This window comes from Manis javanica, chromosome 2, assembly GCF_040802235.1.
Source record: "Manis javanica isolate MJ-LG chromosome 2, MJ_LKY, whole genome shotgun sequence".
Lineage (NCBI taxonomy): Eukaryota > Metazoa > Chordata > Mammalia > Pholidota > Manidae > Manis > Manis javanica.
Genome location: NC_133157.1, coordinates 120043359 through 120066092, shown reverse-complemented (window position 1 = coordinate 120066092; position 22734 = coordinate 120043359). Strand labels below are relative to the sequence as shown.

At 38.4% G+C, this 22734-nt stretch overlaps 1 protein-coding gene and 1 long non-coding RNA gene across 7 annotated transcripts in view; one reads left to right on the top strand and one right to left on the bottom strand.

The window, feature by feature from the left end:
- The window catches only part of ITGA8 (integrin subunit alpha 8), a 163510-nt gene that overhangs the window by 19111 nt on the left and 121665 nt on the right, over positions 1 to 22734 (bottom strand). For 2 of the 4 annotated variants that reach the window (XM_073229248.1, XM_073229246.1), the window contains exons 26-27: positions 17366 to 17494; positions 12194 to 12307 (exon numbers count right to left, since the gene is read on the bottom strand). In XM_073229248.1, coding sequence (XP_073085349.1) covers positions 12194 to 12307; positions 17366 to 17494 — 243 coding nt within the window. Of the gene's footprint in view, positions 1 to 12193; positions 12308 to 17365; positions 17495 to 17580; positions 18823 to 22734 lie in introns of those variants that run through there. The other 2 variants (XM_073229247.1, XM_073229249.1) reach the window with 2 other exon arrangements.
- Positions 1 to 22734, top strand: part of LOC140847849 (uncharacterized) — a 239589-nt gene that overhangs the window by 96558 nt on the left and 120297 nt on the right. For all 3 annotated transcript variants that reach the window (XR_012128044.1, XR_012128043.1, XR_012128046.1), the window contains exon 2: positions 9029 to 9122. This is a non-coding gene — a long non-coding RNA (uncharacterized lncRNA). The remainder of the gene's footprint in view (positions 1 to 9028; positions 9123 to 22734) is intronic.

Sequence of the window (22734 nt, the reverse complement as noted above, 5' to 3'; positions counted from 1 at the left end):
TACAGTCACTGTCCATCAGCATAGTAAGATGCTATAGAGTCACTACTTGTCTTCTCTGTACTATACTGCCTTCCCCATGCCACCCCCCAACATTATGTGTGCTAATTGTAATGCCCCTTTTTCCCCTTATCCTTCCCTTCTCACCAATCCTTCCCAGTCCCTTTCCCTTTGGTAACTGTTAGTCCATTCTTGGGTTCTGTGAGTCTGCTGCTGTTTTGTTCCTTCAGTTTTTTCTTTGTTCTTATACTCCACAGATGAGTGAAATCATCTGATACTTGTCTTTCTCTGCCTGGCTTATTTCACTGGGCATAATACCCACTAGCTCCATCCATGTTGTTACAAATGGTAGGATTTATTTTCTTCTTATGGTTGAATAATATTCCATTGTGTATACGTAACACATCTTTATCCATTCATCTACTGATGGATACTTAGGTTGCTTCCATTTCTTGGCTATTGTAAATAGTGCTGCAGTAAACTTAGGGATGCATATGTCTTTTTCAAACTGGGCTCCTACATTCTTAGGGTAAATTCCTACGAGTGGAATTCCTGGGTCAAGTGGTATTTCTATTTTTAGTTTTTTGAGGAACTTCTATACTGCTTTACACAATGGTTGAACTAATTTACATTCCCACCAGCAGTGTAGGAGGGTTCCCCTTTCTCCACATCTTCAGCAACATTTATTGTTGTTTGTCTTTTGGATGTTGGCCATCCTAACTGGTATTAGGTGATATCTCAATGTGGTTTTAATTTGCATTTCTCTGATGATTAGTGATTGGAGCATCTTTTCATGTGCTTGTTGGCCCTCTGAATTTCTTCTTCGGAGAAGTGTCTGTTCAGATCCTCTGTCCATTTTTTAATTGGGTTATTGACTTTTTGTTTGTTGAGGTGCATGAACTCTTTGTATATGTTGGATGTCAACCTCTTATAAGGTATATCATTTATGAATATATTCTCCCATACTGTAGGATGCCTTTTTGTTCTGATGATGGTGTCCTTTGCTGTACAGAAGCTTTTTAGTTTGATATAGTCCCACTTGTTTGTTTTTGATTTTGTTTCCCCTGCCCATGGAGATATGTTCATGAAGAAGTTCTTCATGTTTATATTCAAGAGATTTTTGCCTATGTTTTCTTATGTGAGTTTTATGGTTTCATGACTTACATTCAGGTCTTTGATCCATTTCGAGTTTACTTTTGTGTATGGAGTTAGACAGTAATCCAGTTTCATTCTCTTACATGTAGCTGTCCAGTTTTACCAACACCAGCTGTTGAAGAGCCTGTCATTTCCCCATTGCATATCCATAGCTCCTTTATTGTATATTAATTGACCATATATGCTTCAGTTAATATTTGAACTCTCTATTCTGTTCCACTGGTCTATGGATCTGTTCTTGTGCCAGTACCAAATTGTCTTGATTACTGTGGCTTTGTAGTAGAGCTTGAAGTTGGGAAGTGACATCCCCCATGCTTTATGCTTCCTTCTCAGGATTGCTTTGGCTATTCAGGGTCTTCTGTGGTTGCATATTAATTTTAGAGCTATTTGTTCCAGTTCATTGAAGAATGCTGTTGGTATTTTGATAGGGATTACATTGAATCTGTAGATTGCTTTAGGCAGGATGGCCATTTTGACAATATTTATTCTTCCTAAGCAAAAGCATGGGATGAATTTCCATTTATTAGTGTCTGCTTTAATTTCTCTTAAGAGTATCTTGTAGTTTTCAGGGTATATAGGTCTTTCACTTCCTTGGTTAGGTTTATTTCTAGGTATTTGATATTTTTTGATGCAATTGTGAATGGAATTGTTTTCCTGATTTTTCTTTCTGCTAGTTCATAATTAATGTATAGGAATGCAACAGATTTCTGTGTATTAATTTTGTATCTTGCAACTTTGCTTAATTGAGATATTAGTTCTTGTAGTTTTGGAGTGGATTCTTTAGGGTTTTCTATCTACAATATTATGACATCTGCAAACAGTGACAGTTTGACTTCTTCCTTACCAATCTGTATGCCTTTTATTTCTTTGTGTTGTGTGATTGCCTTGGCTAGGACCTCCAGTACCGTACTGAATAAAAGCGGGAAGAGTGGGCATTGTTGTCTTGTTCCTGATCTTAGAGGAAAAGCTCTTAGCTTCTCACTGTTAAGTATGATGTTGGCTGTGGGTTTGTCTTATATGGCCTTTATTATTTTAAGGTACTTGCCCTCCATACCCATTTTGCTGAGATTTTTTATCGTGAATGGGTGTTGAATTTTGTTGAATGCTTTTTCAGCATCTATGGAGATGATCATGTGGATTTTGTCCTTCTTTTTGTTGATGTGGTGGATGATGTTGATGGATTTTCGAATGTTGTACCATCCTTGTATCCCTAAGATGAATCCCACTGGATCATAGTGTATGATCCTCTTGATGTATTTTTGAATTCGGTTTGCTAATACTTTGTTGAGTATTTTTACATCTATGTTCATCAGGGATATTGGTCTGTAGTTTTCTTTTGTTGTGGTATCTTTGCCTGTTTTGGTATTAGAGTGATGCTGGCTTCATAGAATGAGTTTGGAAGTATTCCTTCCTCTTCTATTTTCTGGAAAACTTTAAGGAGAATGGGTATTATGTCTTTACTAAATGTCTGATAAAATTCAGTGGTAAATCCATCTGGCATAGGAGTTTTGTTCTCGGCTAGTTTTTTGATTACTGATTCAATTTTATTGTTGGTAATTGGTCTGTTTAGGTTTTCTGTTTCTTCCTGGGTCAGTCTTGGAAGGTTTTATTTTTCTATAAAGTTGTCCATTTCTTCTTGGACATACAGATTTTCATAGTGTTTTCTAGTAATTCTTTGTATTTCTGTGGTGTCTGTAGTGATTTTTCCTTTCTCATTTCTGATTCTGTTTATGTGTGTAGATTCTCCTTTTTTTTCTTAAGTTTGGCTAGGGGTTTATCTATTTTGTTTATTTTCTCAAAGAAATTCATTATTTCTATACTGCTTTACACAATGCATGAGCTCTTTGTATATGTTGGATGTCAACCTCTTATCAGGTATATCATTTATGAATATATTCTCCCATACTGTAGGATACCTTTTTGTTCTGATGCTGGTGTCCTTTGCTGTACAGAAGCTTTTTAGTTTGATATAGTCCCACTTGTTCATTTTTAATTTTGTTTCCCCTGCCCATGGAGATATGTTCATGAAGAAGTTCTTCATGTTTATATTCAAGAGATTTTTGCCTATGTTTTCTTATGTGAGTTTTATGGTTTCATGACTTACATTCAGGTCTTTGATCCATTTCGAGTTTATTTTTGTAAACTCATTAATTTTTCTATTGTTTTATTCTTCCCAATTTTATTTATTTATTCTCTGATCTTTATTATATCCCTCCTTCTGCTGACTTTGGGCCTCATTTGTTCTTCTTTTCCAATTTCAATGATTGTGACTTTAGACTATGCATTTGGGATTGTTCTTCCTTCTTTAAATAGACTTGGATTGCTATATACTTTCCTCTTAGAATTGCATTCACTGCATCCCACAGAAGTTGGGGTGTTGTGCTGTTGTCCCGATTTATTGCTTGATCTCTGTTTTAATTTGGTCACTGATCTGTTGATTATTTAGGAGCATGTTGTTAAGCCTCCATGTGTTTGTGAGTCTTTTTGTTTTCTTTGTACAATTTATTTCTACTTTTATACCTTTGTGATCTGAGAAGTTGGTTGGTACAATTTCAATCTTTTAAAACTTACTGAGGCTCTTTTTGTCACCTAGTATGTGATCTATTCTGGAAAATGTTCTGTGTGCACTTGAGTAGAATGTATATCCTGCTGCTTTTGAGTGTAGAGTTCTGTAGATGTCTGTTAGTTCCATCTGTTCTAGTGTGTTGTTTAGTGCCTCTGTGGCCTTACTTATTTTCTGTCTGGTTGATCTGTCCTTTGGAGTGAGTGGTGTGTTGAAGTGTCCTAAAATGAATGCATTGCATTCTATTTCCTCCTTTAGTTCTGTTAGTATTTGTTTCACATATGTCGGTTCTCCTGTGTTGGGTGCATATATATTTATAGTAGTTATATCTTCTTGTTTCACTGACCCCTTTATCATTATGTAATGTCCTTCTTTGTCTCTTATGACTTTCTTTGTTTTGAAGTCAATTTTGTCTGATACAAGTGCTGCAACACCTGCTTTTTTCTCCTTATTGTTTGCATGAAATATCTTTTTCCATGCCTTTACTTTTAGTCTGTGTATGTCTTTGGGTTTGAAGTGAGTCTCTTGTAGTTAGTATATAGATGGGTTTTGCTTTTTTATCCATTCATTTACTTTGTGTCGTTTGATTGGTGTTTTCAATCCATTTACATTTGGGGTGATTATCGATAGACATGTACTTATTGCCATTGCAGGATTTGGATTTGTGGTTACCAAAGGTTCAAGGGCAGCTTCTTTACTATCTAACCACTAACTTAACTCACTTACTACACTGTCAGAAACACAGTCTGATGATTCTTTGTTTCTCTCCCTTCTTATTCTTCCTCCTCCAGTCTTTATATGTTAGGTATTTTATTTTGTATTCTTTGTGTTTCCCTTGACTTATTTTGTGGATAGCTGATTTTATTTTGCATTTAGTTAGCATTTGGTTGGTCTAATTTCTTTTCTGTGTTTTTTTTCCTCTGGTGACAAGATGGGACAAGAGGTGGGAACCACAGAATAAAGAAAGGACTTCTATTGATTGAAAAAATAAGATTGGAATTGAATCATTGAGGAAAGACTGGAATTGAGTGAAGGATGGAAGATCCCTCTGGTGACAGCTATTTAGCCTTAGGCATACTTCCTTCTAGAGCAGTCCCTTTAAAAAACACTCTAGAGATGGTTTGTGGGAGGTAAAATCCCTCTACTTCTGCTTATCTGGGAATTATTTAATCCCTCCTTCAAATTTAAATGATAATCATGCTGGATACCGTATTCTTGGTTCAAGGCCCTTCTGTTTCATTGCATTGAATATATCATGCCATTCCCTTCTGGCCTGTAAGGTTTCTGCTGAGAAGTCTTATGATAGCCTAATGGGTTTTCCTTTGTAGGTGATCTTTTTTATTCTCTCTGGCTGCTTTTAATTCTCTATCCTTGTCTTTGATCTTTACCATTTTAAGTATTATATGTCTTGGTGTGTCCTCCTTGGGTCTCTTGTATTGGGAGATTTGTGGACTTCCATGGTCTGAGATAGTATTTCCTTCCCTAGATTGGGGAATTTTTCAGCAATTATTTCTTTAAAGACATTTTGTATCCCTTTTCCTCTGTCTTCTTCTTCTGGTACCCCTATAATGTGAATATTGTTCCATTTGGATTGGTCACACAGTTCTCTTAATATTCTTTCATTCCTAGAGATCCTTTTATCTCTCTCTGCCTCAGCTTCTCTGTATTCCTGTTCTCTGATTTCTATTCCATTAACAGGCTCTTCCATCTCATCCAGTCTCCTCTTAAATCCTTCCATTGTTTGTTTCATTTCCATTTTCTCCCTCCTGAGTTGATCCCTTAGTTCTTGAATATTTCTCTGTAGTTCCATCAGCATGCTTATGACTTTTATTTTGAATTCTTTTTCAGGAAGATTAGTGATTTCCATCGCACCAAGGCTACTCTCCAGTGTTTGAGGAATTTTGGCATGAACAAGGTTCTTCTACCTTTTCATGGTGATTGTAGTGGTTGCTGGCAGGTGGCATGTGTGTCAGCTGGGAGAACAAAGTCCCTTCTTGTTTGCTGGTTGCCTTTCCTGTCTCTGCTGTCTGTGCTGGTTAACTTCACACAGGGAGCAGCCTCTGAGTTACTCCCCTAAGCCTTTGAGATGGCCTAGGGCAATGGAGGGGGTTGTAGGCTAGTAGCACATGTTCTTTCACAAGAGCAAAGCCCCTTTGCACCTCTTGGTCTTTGCTGTCTGTGCCAGTCAGTCGTGCTCAGGGAGCAGCCTCCTGGTTAATCCCCTATGCTGCCATGGGCAGAGTGGCCCTCAGGATGGCGTAGGGCACTGGCTGGGGTTGCAGGTCAGTGGTGCGTGTTCTGTTGCAAAAAAAGAGCCCCTTTGTGCCTTCTGGACTCTGCGCCCATCTCCACTGTCTGCACTGATCAACTGCATGCAGGGAGCTGCCTCTGGGTTAATCCCCTGAGCTGCTGTGAGTGGGGCAGCCCTTGTGATGGCCTAGGACACTGGTGGGGGAAGGAGGTGAGTGGTGTGTGTTCTGCTAGAACAAAGCCCCTTCATGATTCCTGAACTCTGCATCTATCTCCACTATCTGTACTTGTCAACCACGCAGGGAGCAGCCTCTGGGTTAATCCCTTGAGCTGCCATGGGCAAGGCAGCACTCGGGATGGCTTAGGGCACTGGCAGGGGTCACAGGCAGGTGGTGTTTGTTATGGCATGAGAACAAAGCCTGTTTGTGCTTCCTGGACTCTGTGCCAGTCTCCGCTGTCTGTGCCAGTCAACCACGTTCAGGGAGCAGCCTCTGGATCTGGGCCGGTTAGCTGTGTGAAGGGAGAAGCCTCTGTACTAAGCTGTGTGGTTGCTGTAGGCTGGGCTGCTCCCCTGCAGCAATAGTGGGTCAGCCGGTTTGCTTGCAGTGCCGGCTGGAGCAAAGGAATGGCAGGATGCTTATCACCGCAAGGGGCTTCTCAGCTGCACTGCTGCCCAGGGCATTAGGGTGCCTGAAGTTCCTTAAAGTTCCCAGCCTGCTGGACTGAGTATGCTAGGATGAGTTTGTCTACCTGTTAAACCTTGTCCCTTTAAGACTTTTAAAGCACGTGCTTTTCTTTTGTCCCAGGGCTGCCACGTGTGGGAATCTGTTCACAGGCTCAATCTCAGACCTTGCTTTTCTGCTCCTCCAATATCCAGTGCGCCATGCAATGTGTGTCTGTCCTCCTGGGGCAAACTGCCAGGGCTGGTTATTTAGCAGTCCTGTGCTTCCACTCCCTTCCCACTCTGATTCCCTTCCTCCCGCCAGTGAGCTGGGGTAGGGGGAGTGCTTGGGGCCCGCTGGGTCACAGCTTTGTATCCTACCCTTTTCTGTGAGATGTTGAGCAGATGTAGCCTGGCTCGTGTACTGTATCTTCCGGTCTCTCTTTTAGGAATGGTTGTATTTGCTGTATTTTCAAAGTATATATGGTTTTGCAAGGAGATTTACACCACCTACTCATGCCGCCATCTTGAGAATCTCCAAGTATATTGTATTTTTAAAAAGGCATTAAAACCTCAAAACCCAATGCTTACTAATTATTTTATTGCTTTTTACTATTTTCTTTGTTCTTGATATTACTTATGTCTATTGTGTCTGTAAGGGGAAATACTATATGATGATGTGCTACTGTGCATCTCTTCCCAATTCCAAATTCAGTGATGTCATGTTGGCAACTTGAAATCAGACATGGTGGGAGTATTTACACCATAGGAATCAGCAAATGGTACATATGAGAGCTTTTCTTCTTCCTAGAGAGCAATGTATTGAATACTTAGCAGCACTTCACCATCTGTGCACTTCACTGAACCAATGTTGGGTTTCTGGAGGCCAGTCCAACAGGCTGGATTGTAATACTATTGTTAAAATTTTTTTTATAACATTTTTTTCCCCCGTGGCTGAATTTTTTTCTCACTTCAACAAACCCCATTTCCTGTACATGATAAGGACAGGCCAGAGTATGAAAAGCTTTTACATACTTAAAGTCACTATATTTTTAACTTTTTCCTTCTTTATATTTGGACATTCCAGGATAAGCAACTCTTCTTTTGGAAAAAATTCTCTTTTGGTTGGTTGTTATTCTGATGTTCTTTTGTATCCTGGCATTCCCACTTTAACTGAAAGCTGGAATTTTTCTTTGTTTGGGAAATGTTTTTAAAATGTGGAAATCTTTGCTCATAAAATCTTATGTATACTTGGTGATTTAAATCTACCTTCATTACCACCTTGGCTGTCAGACACAGGAGAAACACGACTTCTGGTAATAAGATTCTGTGCATAAGACTTATAATTATGCACTCAAATGTGTTTCCATGCTCCCAAATCTCCAATGAACAAGTTTTCTTTAGTCTCCAAGTTTAATTAACAGAAATGATAGAAAGTGATTCTCTTGCTCTTGAAGTCATATCTTCCGGAAACATATCACAGGAGAACTTGATCTCTGTATGAACTCTAGATGGAACATTTTGTTCCTATGTGATTCTACGTTCATGAACATGGGAGTTCCTTAATGAATAAGAGGTGGGATTTGAACTTGAGATTGTAGAACGTGAGGAAACATGTTTCTCTGAGGAGATTTTCTTTCACCTGTTTCCTTTACTCCCTCTGCTCTTGGCTACAGTTTGATTCTTCCTCCCATTTCCAATTCATTACCAATCTTACTGTCATTCCCAGTGGTTCATAAACTACTGCATTGTGCTGAGCTTCAGACACACCTGGGATCAGGCTCAGAGATTCTGATTCAGCAAGTCTGGGATGAGACTATATTTGTCCTGTATTATCTGGAGTTTTCACATTGTTGTGTAACTTTCTATTTTTCTGTATTACTTTTCTCCCCAACAAGATTATACAAAAAGTCAAGGCATATAGGATAGAATATAATGTTTACATTCTCCCCAGCACCTGGAACAATGTGTACAGGAGGGCTTTGTTAATCCTGGTTGACTGACCACATGAGTGAACAGTGAATAAACACATCAGTGGTTTGGTAATTCAGAGGCCCTCCCACTGCCCATTTGATAGCATCTTATAAAAGGTTTAATTCTTTCAATTATCAAATTGGACCCTACAGCCCCCCATATACTTGATTAGGAAGTTGTACTAGAAGGTAGTGATATAAAATGAGGGCTACAGTGCATGGTAAGGGGCTATTGACATGTTCCCACCCCTGCTGTCTAATTCAGTGATGCAAATTGACACAGTCTGGGGCCTGAACAAATTAGGTGGCAGGCAAATAGTCTGTAATCAATACAATTCATATATTGATCTGTTCTTTAAACTATTCTTTAAAACCAAGGTTTCTTCTACTCTTTCAATGGGAAAATGCATTTTTTTTCATGTTTTAAAGGTGCTCTGGGTCTCTAAGAAATGGGAAATGTGAGCGAGCCATTGGCACCAATGATACATCAGTCCTGTGCCTGTAGGTCAAAGGCATTGCAAAGGTAAGTATTAAACTCATGAAAAACAATTATGAACAGAGTCACATTATTGATTCCACATTCAAAGTTGAATGCTTTCAGCCATGCTCTTTATGTAACAACGATTTTATTCTTAATGTTAAAAAAAGATCCTCTTCATATAGCAATCTTCTCATGTAATAGTGATCACTGCCATATTGTTGACAATTTAGGATTGAAAAAAGAGGTGGAGTTAATGTCCCTTGATAATATCTTGGACCTTCAGCTTGTCCCAGCTAGCTTTTACTCCTAAGAAATGCCTTATTTCTCTGTCATTGCCGAATCATTTAAGCCACAGTTTGCAGCCCTCTGGCTGTCTCTATTATGTACTTTTGCACAATGATTTGCATATGGTCATGGTACCAATGAAAGTTCCAGAATTGGTAACAAGTGGAGTGGGGAGTGAGGCTTCTGTGTTGGTTAAGTACCTAGTGTGGCTGGTACCATCAGCAGCTCTATTCCCACTGCTTAATTCCTACCCAAGAATTATTTTTAACCAACATCTCCATTTTATGGAGCCCATGTTTAAATACTCAACACTTACCCGGAATAAAGCCTTGTTAAGATGACAAAACCTAAGCAATTACTGGTAAAACTGTAAACTATAAAGGATATTGCCATTTCAAGCAATGATCCCAGGACAGGGTATTATTCAGGATTAATCAAAATAAAATCCTTTTCTGACCAGTTTGCATGTTCTCCATGTGGACAGAAACAATGCAGCAAACATGTCAACCAAGAATAGAGAACATTCTGGCCTGGATAGGGAAGGCAGAAAATGTTTACCTCCTCTGGGTTGTGTGACAAAAAAAAGACCTCCAATATCTAGTATAGTGTTTGGGAGATGGAAAGAGAGAATGCAGTGGTGCACTCCTCTTTGGCAATCAGCTTCCAAGACTGGAATAAGCAGGAACTGTGGACAAAAAGAAATTTGGGGTCTGGAGTGGGTAAACAGTGACTTGAACCATGTTTCCCATATCTTGGAAGTGGTACTTTGGTTGGACTTCAGAACCTCCCTGCAGATTATTCAGGTCTGACTCAACTTGTACTAAATATTAATTGTTTAGAAAGTTCTTCCATTGCTATTGACTTTCTAGACTCACTAGGCTTTCTTTAACAGGAAGATGAAGATGCAATGTTTACTCTATAAGACTTCTAATAGAAGAGAATGTTATGCATAGAACTGACTCATGCTGTCTAAAATAATCATTTTTCCCTTGACTGTAGTGTTGTAATGATCTTCGTACTGCTTCAGTGAAGAGTTGTTCTCCCTCATTGCAGTAGGATGTGGTGCCCAAAGTAAAGGGAGGAACATATGGTTATCATTTAGACTGTGTGGCCTGGGGAATTCAGTGAGACTCCTCTCCTCAACTCTGAAATAAGAAATAATAGCCTTAAAGCAGAGTGACCAAAAGCAAAATGATGGAATGCAAATGGCACCTGAAGCAATGCCTGGCTCATGGTTGTCACTTTATAAATATTTGTTGAGTTGATGAGTACAAGAGTACTCATTTAATTTTGTTTCTAAAACAAATAGAAGGAAAATTAAAGGTATTTTTTAAGACAGCTGTAAAACATACTCTTTTTTTAACCTAACACAGGGATTCTCAATCTCAGCACTACTAATATTTCAGATCAGATCATTCTTTGTTAGGGGGCAGGGCCTGTCCTGTGCATTACAGGATGTTTAGCTGCATCCCTGGTCCCCACCTACTCGATGCCATAAATAATGGTTTATGATTTATTATTTATTATAGATAAAAAAAATTCCACCAAACAGATTGTGCACTCACTTCTCCTTAGGTCAGTCATCAAAACTGGAGGTGATTTTTGTCCCCAGGGGATATTGGCAATGTCTGAAGACATTTTTGGTTGTCACAACTAGGGTGGGGGTTGCAACTGGCATCGAGTAGGTGGGGACCAGGGATGCAGCTAAACATCCTGTAATGCACAGGACAGGCCCTGCCCCCTAACAAAGAATGATCTGATCTGAAATATTAGTAGTGCTGAGATTGAGAATCCCTGTGTTAGGTTAAAAAAAGAGTATGTTTTACAGCTGTCTTAAAAAATACCTTTAATTTTCCTTCTATTGTTTTAGAAACAAAATTAAATGAGAACTCTTGTACTCACCATCATCCCCCTGACTAAAATTACAGAGCAACTACCATGTGCTGTGGCACTGGGTATATAGCAGTGAGCCAAATAGATTTATTTGAATCTAGTGTCTAAAGGTCTTAGGGACTCAGGATATTAAATTGTGTTCACCTAAGCATTACATAATGGGACATCACTCACCCATATAAAAGAAGGAAATCCTGCCTTTTGTGACAACATGGATGGAACTTGAATGAAGTAAGTCAGATGAGAAAGACGAATACTGTATGACCTTACTGATACATGGAATCTAAAAAAGCTGAACTCATAGGAATAGAGCAGATTGGTGGTTACCAGGGGCTGAAAATGGGGGAAATGGGGAGATGTTGGTCAAAGGGTACCAACTTCCAGTTATAAGATGAATAAGTCCTGGGATCTAATGTACAGCATAGTGAGTATAATTAACAACACTGTATTGTATACTGGAAAGTTGTTAAGAGAGTAGATATTAAAAGTCCCTGACCCCTGCCAACAAAGGTAATTTATTGGAAACATGAGGGAATGGAGGCATTAACTAACTTTATAGTGGAATCATTTCTCAATATTTACATATATCAGATCATCACCTTGTACACCTTAAACTTACAGTTACATGTCAACACTATTCAGTAAAGCTGGAAAAAAGTGTTTTCACCTCATGGGAAAGATGACCAGCTGATCTTGGCTCCCCTGTAAAAATTTCATTTAAATAAAAAATTTTTAATTTTATTTAAAAATTAAATTTAAATCTAAAAGTTTTTCAATAAAAATATTTGAAAATTTGAAAATGTGTTTCCTTTAAAAATTAAAACATTAAAAAATCCTTTTTAAAAAGCTTTTAAAAAATCCTCTTAAAAAATGAGGAGCTTTTGAGAAGAGGTTTCTTGGGAGTGTGATATGTAAGTGTTTCAGTGTTTTAGTACCTGGAGAAATGTCTTGGCCCACAACCGTGATCTGACTTTCAGGACTGCGCTTTCTCCTCCATCTAGTCGTCCTACTGCACAAGAGATTTGTAAGCACTCGATATTTGTACAGTTCTGCAAGAAACAACAGCAGAAGTGGCTACACAGTGTCTTTCAATTATGGTAGAGAATCAACACTGAAGTCAGTTTATTTACATTTTATTTCCACAGAAGTCAGTGCCTAATCCATGAATTATTAATTCAAGTAAAGAACAACTATATTTAAACAACCAAAAAACCCCACAGTTTTATACTAATGATGCATCAACCTTAGTGATACTGTAGAGATAAAATGGAACATAAAAATGCAACATAAAACTTAAATTATTTTCCAAGAAATAACAAATGCTAGTGAGAATGTGGAGAAATGGGAACCCTCCTGCACTGTTGGTGGGAATGAAAATTGGTGCAACCACTGTGGAAAGCAGTATGGAAGTGCCTCAAAAAACTAAAAATAGAAATACCATTTGATCCATTAATTCCACTCCTAGGAATTTACCTGAAGAAAACAAAATCCATGACCCAAAAAGATATATGCACCCCTTGTTAATCACAGCACTATTTGCAGTAGCCAAGATATGGAAGCAACCTAAGTGTCCATCAGTAGATGAATGGATAAAGAAGATGTGGTACATATACACAATGGAATATTATTCAGCCATAAAAAGAAAAGAAATCCTCCCATTTGCAACAACATGGATGGATCTAGAGGTTATTACACTTAGTGAAATAAGCCAGGTGGAGAAAGACAAATACCATATGATTTAATTTATCTGTGGAATATAAAAACAAAGAAAAACAGAAGGAACAAAATAGCAGTAGACTTGTAGACACTGAGAAGTGACTAATGGTTACCAAGGGTGAGGGGTTGGGGCGGTTTTGGGGGTAGGGTTGGGGGAAAAATGGGCACAATAATTCGCAATCAAAATATAAGTTGGTCATGGGGACAGTACAGCATGGACAATATAGTCCATGATTCTGTAACATCTTTCTATGTTAATGATAGCAATCATACTACAAGGGGTGAAGATTTAATAATATGGGTGACTGTTGAATCACTGTGTTGTGTATTGAAACCAACATAAGACTCTATATCAATGATGCTTCAATAAAAAAAAAATAAGTTATTTTCTAAGGACTTAAAATAATCTTCCTGCAGAAGTGATGGACCTCTGTTTCATTTTATTAGAACTTGTGGACACATTTCTTCTAGACATTCACAATACCTTGACTAAGTAAATCCTGGAAAGGCTGCTAAGTAAAGGTCCCTGAGCCCATACTCAAAAGACCCAATGTTCTGAACCCATTGGCAAGTATTGTTCCATACCATTATTTTTTCTGTCTAAATTATTTCCTGGTTATAAAGCAGGCTCTTTTGCAAGTTCTATCCATTAAGCTGTTTTTAAACTAGTTTCTAGGTTTGCCTGACTTAGAATGGGTAACCTTTATTATATGAAATGCATGTTCCTGAAAAGTATTCATTAGGATGACATTCTACCTACCAAATCATATTTTCTGGTTGGATCCTGAGGAATAAATGGATACCTCACATACACTTTCTGTGTCACAGTATATAGGATGATACTTGTTGAATTGTACTCTCTCACTAATTTTAAAGGCAGTGGCTCTGCTTTATTTTTCATGTTTGAAGCAGTGGGCACTAGCTTATAAGTGCTCAATAAACATCAATTTATTGGATAGTATGTGAAGTAGTTAATGGAAGCATTTCACTTAATAAAACTGATGAATCACAGAGTAAGTTGAGGACTATATTGCTATGGAAACCTTTTTGGAAAACTTAAGAGTTATCTAAAAACAAAGTAATCAGTAATGTGTTTCTGATAAATGCCAGTAAAGCCTGATTTCTACATGCTTTTTCCAAATCCAGGTGGCTGGGCTGTTCTTGTTTTACTAGAGTTGGGTACTGAGGTATTTGGGGTTCTGTGCCTCCAGCCCGAGCAGGAATTCTCAGAGTTGTGCAGTTCATGTCACCTGTGAGGACCTTCACACCGACCTGTGCTTCATAACTGACACACTGTGTATCGCCAGTCCTACCCTCTGGAGGCAAAAGAATGGGGTCAGAAGGCGGTAGTTCTTCTAAAATACCTGGAGATAGTGATCTTATTAGCTAGCTCTGTTGGAGGATTTTGGAGAAGGGGATGCTTAGAATGAATGGTGAAGGGTGAGAAAGAGTTACCTAGCAGTAAGGGCTAAGGGACATAGTTCATTTGTACAAGACCAGTGCATGTTCAGAAAAGAGGAGAAGGGACATTTGGGGGTGGGGTGGACTGATGGAAATGAGGTAGGAAAGGGAGAAAGTCTGGGTGGTAAAGGATCCTTCCTCCTACTTATGCCATGGAGTTTAGATTTTATTCAGAAGGTCCTGGAGAGCTTGTTAAACTTTTTAAACAAGGGATGTGATCAGGTTTGTGTTTTAGGACACAGGTGGTATGTGAGGAAATAATGGAAAAACTAGAGTGGGAAGCAAGGAGGATGAAAAGAGCTTGTTGAAAGAGTCTAGGTGAGAGATAATGAGGCCCTGGACTGTGGGAGTGGGAACGGAGAGAGGAAGACGAAATGTAGAGAAGTTTGGGATGTAGAAGTTTGGTAACTATTTGGAGGTTGGGATGGAGAGGGAGAGAGTGATGGAGGGAGCTCTCTTGGCTTGGGGAACTGGATGGGTGGGTACTAGCATTACTGAGATTGGGAGTTCTAGAGAAGAATCACATTTTTGGGGTCATGGAGGAAGAGAGCTTTGGACATGTGGGACTGGGGTGGTGATCAGACATCCAGATGAGCAGATATAGTAAGCCCTCCAAGTCTAAAGTGCAGTAAGGTGGGTTAAGTGGGCAGTAAGCATCTGGGTATGACTGACTTAGGATCATGCAAAAAATCTCCCTGAAAGATCAAAATCAGTGGCAGAGGAGAGGAGGGGTTGAGGATGGAATCCTGAGGTACAGGAGCATTTAAGGGTAGGCAGAGGAGAAGTCCTTGAAAAATTATAAGAGGCAGGCCAAAGAGTCAGAAAGAACTGAGAGAATGTTTTGGGGGATGTGATGGTTTCAGGAAGTGGTCAATAGGATCATATGCTAAAAAGAGTTAGAAAGATAAGGTTTCTGTAAGCTTAGTAGTGGAAGGGACGAAAGGAAGAGATAATGGTGATAATGGCAAAAGCAGCAGGGGCCCAAGAGTAGGAAAGCGAGGACATTCTTTGGCAGAGGAGAAATTATATTTCAGTATTACAGATACAAGTTTTTCCTATGCAAATTTGGAAATTATGATCCCAACACAGGATGTTAGCATTTTGCACTTTCAAATTCCTAATCAGAAAATGGGATTCAGTAAATTGTTTTTAACTAAACAAAAACAGTGAAAGGTCTTATTTAGCTTTTGGTTTTAGAATAAACTTTGCATAATCACTTTTTACTGAGAACTATTTTGACTCAAGGACATGGAGAATTATATGATTGCAATTTTTGAACCAATAAGAGTGAAAGAAGATAGAAGATGAATTAACAAACTCAGATATAGAAATCAAGGATTGCTTTCCTCTCACCTGCAAATAGTAAGTTTCTATGATACTCAGAAGTTAAAAATCATCTTGTATTAAAATCTCTAATGAGGGAAGAATGGGATGGAAAAAAACTGACCTTACAACAGAAGCATATATAATTTTCAAAAGATTTTTATATATCTCTACTGCCTCAGTGTACTCATGAGACATATGCTAAAGTGGAAATAGAGAAACATATTTGACTCTTTGATTTTCCAAATTGTTGGTCCTCATAGGTATGGACATTGGTTCTCCCAAAGGCCTTCCTATTGGTACTGTCAATTAAATTCTATAGAGGTCAATCATGTTTTTTTTCTTAAAAACTAATTAAAAACTTTTTTATTGAGGTATAACTGACACATAACATTCGTTTCAGGTGTACAACATTATGATTCAATATTTATATATATTGTGAAATGATCACCACAGTAAGTCTAGTTAGCATGCATCAGCTCACAAAGTTATAATTTTTTTCCTGATGAGAACTTTTAAAATACACTCTTAGCAACTTTCAAATATGCAATACAGTATTATTAACTATATTCACCACACAGTGTGTTACAAATCCCCTTGACTTGACTCACTGTTTTCTGTTTTTCCTCCCAAAGTTTTTTCATAATCATAGTATGCAGAACTTTATTAATTTATCCAAAGCTGAATTTAAATAGCATATTAATTGCCTACTGTTATGTTTTGAAAAACATTACAGTGTCATCAAAATTTATGGGTACTTGAATCATAATTGCCAACTGCCATTCTGCTGGTCCTTCTATTGCAATAAATGTTCCTCTCTTGATTTATGTTTCACTGATTAAGTTCGACTTGCTTGTACTTTTGTGTCCACTTTCACATTTGAAACTTATACAGTCAAGATGAAATAAATGAAGGTCAGAATATGTTCAAGAAATACATTTTTTAAAAAACTATCTTAACCATTTTTAAGTGTACAATTCAGTGGCATTAACATTCACACTGGAATGAGGGGGAGAATTGCATTAAAATGCTGACTCTTGAATGCTTTCTACAAAGGCTGACTGAGCTCAGGCTAGATCTACCACTAGACCTACCACTCAGGCCAGATCTCAGCTAGAGCCCAATGCTGAGACTGCAGAGATTTTGGCTCAGGGAAGAAGAAAACACCACTCTTGTCTTTTCTGGATGAGCAGAGGGCTCTGAGATGCAGGGACAGGTATAGCATCCCAAGGATCCACTGCCTGGGTGGTGCTTTTCTAGGCTCACTTCAAACTCTCACCAGCTGAGTGTTTGGGGACAGTCTAACAACCAAATTTTTATGTACTGGAAATGCATCAAAGGTCACGTTTTATCTTTTCATCATTATTTCTCTAATGTGGCCTGCATGGCAGGTTTAGAAAAGTGAAAGCGTTATATTGCAAATACTCCTTAGTCCCCACAGGGAAGTTGTTTTCATTTCTTACAATAATGTACAGCCAAAAAGTGTCAGGCATATCTGAGCATTAGAGGAGAATGAAAAACAACACTTGAAGTTAAAACCATCTGTATTTGGGAATTCTGTCCAATCCAGTCTTTTGCCTCACTTCTATGCAGGCTGAGATACTCACCAGTATTTTTGCAGGGCTCTGTCTGCGGAGCTCCAGCACACGCACATCCCTTTTCCTGACAAGATGAGGGATGGTCGAGTTTCTCAAAAAGGCGCTCAGCTCAGGGGTGTCCTCTGGGGGGACAGCAGGCTGCAAAGAGAAAGCAAGAGATATCACATCAATTACATTGATGTGTGTTACTTTTTCATTAGCCTTGAACTTTAAGCAATTTTTTTTTTCCTCAACTGAATATGATTCACTTGAGAATTCAGATTTACCCCCGGCATGTACAACAGCAAAGTGAACTCTATTGACAAGGATCAAGACTTCCCATTCTTCAATTATAGGAGTTTATGAAGGATAGGGAATGCATTCCTGGAACATTTATCTTGTAAGGGTAAGATTTTAAGTAGAAATGATTTCCCCTTAAGAATAGAAAGTGTAGAACTGACATTTCAAGCATAAGCCATGATTGTCTTGTTACCTTCTCTAATTATATATTGCAGCTGGTTAAACTGAGGGGCATTCAGTGTGGTGAGATGGATCCTGAGAGGGCAAGAAGGTGAGGCGCTGACCATGGGCAAATGAAGGCCCCGACTTCGGCATGTCTGTGCCCCAAACTCCTGTAATTGTAAGAAGTGATCCCTCGGGAGAGAATCATGTTCTGATGAAATTACTTTTCCAAAGTGTGCCAAGTGAAACACCGTGCTGAAACAGAGCTTGTTTTCAACCCTGAGTGTGTTCTGCATAGGTTCTAGAACTTATGATTTTATCTCAGGCTCCATGCTGGGTGCATCTTATGGCTAACTAAATATTTTGAGAGTTCTAATAAATCACACATAATGTCCCATTAAAAGTATTTATTTTAGACTGACAACATAGAACCCCAATTTTCTGCCTGCTTCCCAACCCCACAAAAACATCTTCTTTTACACAGTTCCTCCTTGTAGTCATAAGAACAATAATAGTATGCTCACTTCTGTGGAATGAATAAAAGATTTTCCTATACCACAAAAGATGAAATGATTGTGCTCAGTATGTCCTTAGAACCTAGAAAAATTACTGGATAAACAGAAAAAGACAGTCCAGACTCCTTAGTTTGCCATGTACAGCCTCTATGTGCAGCCTCAGCCTGCTTCTCCAGCTGCATTCTCACCAGTAGCCCCCAGCATCCTGCTTTCCAGCATGCAGAACCATTCTCCATTCCCGGTCTGCACCAAGCTGACTCCCTGGGCCTCTTTGTGATGTTCCACATGATGGTTCTGTTCCCCATCAACATCTGTCAAGTTCTATAGTAATTGCCTCATGACTGGTCTGAGTTGCCCAGTGAAAAAATGTAAAACAAAACACACAGAGTCACATATAACATCCCAAGAAATACCAGAAAACAGGGAGAGGAAGATGATCCAGCCAGGAAAAGTAAGATGGGTGAAATCAGGTGTACAAGATAATCCAGGAAAATATGAATCTGTGGAAGCCTAAGGAAAAGAAAAGTTGCAAAAATAAGGGAGTGACTAAAAGTATCAAATCCTGTAAAGGCATAAAGAAGAGTTAGACTGAAAGTATTCATTGCATTTGTTACATAAGAAATTATGGACATGTGACCCAGCAATTCCACTTCTGGATATTTATCAGAAGAAAATAAAAGGTATCTGCACCCCATGTTCATTGCAGTATTATATATAATAGCCAAGATAGGGAAGTTACTTAAGTGTCCACCAAATGGGTGATTGGATAAAGAAAATGTAGTGTGTGTGTGTGTATACATATATATAATGGAATACTACTCAGCCATAAAAAAGGAAATCCTGCCATTTGTGACAACATGGATGACCTTGAAGGCATTATGTTAAGTGAAATAAGTCAGAGAGAGAAAGATAAATATGGTATGATCTCATTTATATGTAGAACCTAAAAAAAGTCAAACCCAAACCAACCCAAATTCCTAGATACAGAGAAGAGTTTATGGTTGCCAGAAATGAGGGCTAGGGGATAGGTAAAATGGATGAAGATGGTCAAAATGTGCAAACTTTCACTTATAAAATAAATAAGTCAAGGAGATGTACTGTACAGCCTGATGGCTTTGGTTAATAATATGTTATTGTATATTTCAAAGCTGCTAAGAGAGAAGGTCTTAAAAGTTTTCATCCCAAGAAAAATAATTTGTAACTATGCATGGTGATGGGTACTAACTAGACATAGGATGATGATAATTTTATAATGTATACATATATTGAATCATTGTGTTGTATACCTGAAACTAATGCACATATATGTCAATTATATCTCAATTTTTAAAGACAGAAATAAAAGAAAAAAATTTAAGGATGCCTTTTTCTGAGTTGGTATGGGTGGAAATTGAACTGCGGAAGCTAAAGAGTGAATGGGTTTGGACAAATGTATAATTATTTGAAAACATATGAAATTAAATCTTTGTCTTATTCTTGTATTGAAGCAATTCCCAATGGCTCAGAGATGAGGTGCAGCCTTGTCCCCCAAACAAGAAAGCACCAAACAAAACAAACTAAAACATGGAAGTTCTTAGTATCTATTTATAATGGAAACAAAAGGTATATATATTTATTGGCATATACAGGTTACTGGGTTAAATATATTATGCCATTTATGCAAAAGATTACTGGACAGTTTTTAGAAGTGGTGATGTAGAGCTATATAGTAATTTAGAAAGCAACAAGATCTTAGTAAGGGAAAAGGCAGGTTACAAAATAGTATATATAATAAAATTTTTATTTTTAATAATGGATGTATACTTACCTTTTATACTAGTAGTAGACAAAAAACCTGGAAGAACAGTCATCTAAATATTACCAGTGGTAGAGATTTAATGATATTAAGGAAGTTTTGCTGATTTATTTATACATATGAAATGGTATAATGGATTATTAAAGAATATCATAAATTATTGTCAATATACAGTGAAAGTAAAAATAAATGAATGCATAAATAAATAGGAAGTGTAACACCACATGAGTGGTGATGTTACAATAAGCTTAAATTTTTCTTCTTTATGTTTTTATATATTGCCTGATATATTCTTATGTGGGCATTTAATATTTTTAAGTATGAAAACCAAAGAAAAAAATCCACTTTATAATTATAGTAAGAGTAAAAGAGAAATAAATAGGGGCAGAAAGTAATAGCTTGACTAAAAATGGGAGGGAAAAGGGGCCAATTTTGGAAGAGGATACAGAGCCAAGTTATTTCCTTATTATTTGTGTTGAAGCTGGAGGAAATTTAAGTGTGTTTAAAATATCCAAGGAAGGAACTAACAGAGAGGAAGAGGTTAAAGATACAGGAAACAGAGGGGATACTTGATGTAGGGAAGTTAAACTTAGAACTGGAGGAAGCATTCTTCCTCTGAGAGCAGTGGGAAGGAGCTGAGGAGGAGAGAGGATTAGAAAGTGTGTGTGTGGAGGGTGAGATTTGGGATGAGGAAATGGACCATTTGAAGATTCTCTTGCTTTAGGGTCACCTGCTAACAGTAATCGTGGGGAGGCTAGACAGGCGATACAAGGATGGTGGTGAAGGTTTGGAGAAGCCAACAAAGAGGCAACGAATGGGAGGGAGAGATGGTCGGAATGGCAGAGAGGGCTTCTCCAGGTGCTGGCTGCCGAGTGAGCACTTCCTACCACCAATCTGTGTGGTGCCTTCATGCTAAGGGGTGAAAAGCCAACTATGGGACTGGGCATGGATGAGATTTTCAGGGCAGGGATTTGAAAGAATAGAGGAGAAGGGAGGTTACGTAAGGGAGCTTGTAAAGAATGTTTCAAGCAATGATCATGGCTTCCAGGCTTGGCAGGAAAGAAAGTATGTCCAAAGGCAGTTTTGAAAGTGGGGTGGGTTAACTGATTCGGAGAAAGTTTTCCTATCAGGGCAGGGAGGTACTTGTGGAGAAAGGCAGTGAGAAGATAATAAAAATAGGAGCCTGAATTGGAGGCTTGGCTGTTGAATTAAGTATTTCAAAGGTCGGGTAATTGGAGGTGATGTTCAAAGCACTGGGATGATGAAGTGCACAGAAATGAGGTGAGGGTCAGCCCTGTGGATGCTGGAATATGCCAGGACCATGGAAGGGCCTGGCACAGTGAAGAGGGGTGTCAGCCAGAGTCGTTCAAGGACACTCAGTGATGGAGAAGCTGACAGGAAAGCATTTTCAGCACAAGATTAAAATTTGAGCTTAGATAGAAAATTGTGAAAGTCTTTAACAAAGATTCCCTTATATTTTCTGTATTATATGCTCTGTGTGTGTGTGTTGTTTTTTCTTTGAGTTTTATCTTGTATAATTTCTTTTCTAGTAGGTCATTGGGAGATATGTTACAGTTAACTGTAGGTAACCAAACTACCGCGAGAGGGTGCTGAAGGAGCCAGGGAATGTTCCTTTCCAAGTTACAGCCTATTACTACTACTACTACTACTACTACTACTACTACTGCTACTACTACTACTGCTACTACCACTAATGGCAGCAACAGTAGTTAGTAGTAGTAGTGGTGGTGGTGGTGGTGGTGGTGGTGGTAGTAGTAGTAGTAGTAGTGGTGGTGGTGGTGGTGGTGGTGGTGGTGGTAGTAGTAGTAGTAGTAGTAGTAGTAGTAGTAGTGAGATAATAGCCCAAAGAGAAGAAAACTCGTCCAACTTCCTGTGTGGTTCCGTGAGATGCAGCTTGTGTACAGATAAAGGACGTGTCCTACTGTGGCCCCTGGTATATCATCAGTAATAAGCATTTATAATTGGTTTCTTAGGAAAACACAGGATTTACTCTGAGCTAGAAAATAAATGTATCACGCAAATGGCTTGCAAAACAGTTTTATCAAATGGCATTCCAGAAATTATTTCAAAATACAGAAAAAAAAAAAAAGCAAGGAAGAAGTTATCCAAGAAATGTAAACAACAGTTAAAGCCTATTTTCCAGATGAACTTTTGGAGACTATTTTACAATGGATTGTGAACCCTCAGGTCATGTTTTCCTTAATCTGAAATCCTTGCAGGTGAGAGAGGCTAGACTCTTAGCACCCATGTTAGGCCAGACATTCAGTTCAGAGCAAAATTTGCTAAGTGCTACAAGGAGCTGGTGGTAATAAACACTATAAAGTATGTTCTTCAGAACAAATATGAAAATTTCTCCTTTCTGTAATAAGGAAACAATTGTTAGTAAATATGGTCCTTTCCCCAGCTGCTACTCAGACCCCAACAGGGGTTTTCTATTTTAGTAACTCTTCATCAAACTCTTCACTCTGGTGTAAGTTTAAACTTATGGATTAAAGGGATACTCTGTTGTCAGAATGTTCAATACAGTTGGAAATGCAGCTTTTGAAGAAAAGATTTAGGGCTCTGTGAACCCAAACAAAGCATTGCATGCTCTCTTTTTCTTTGTA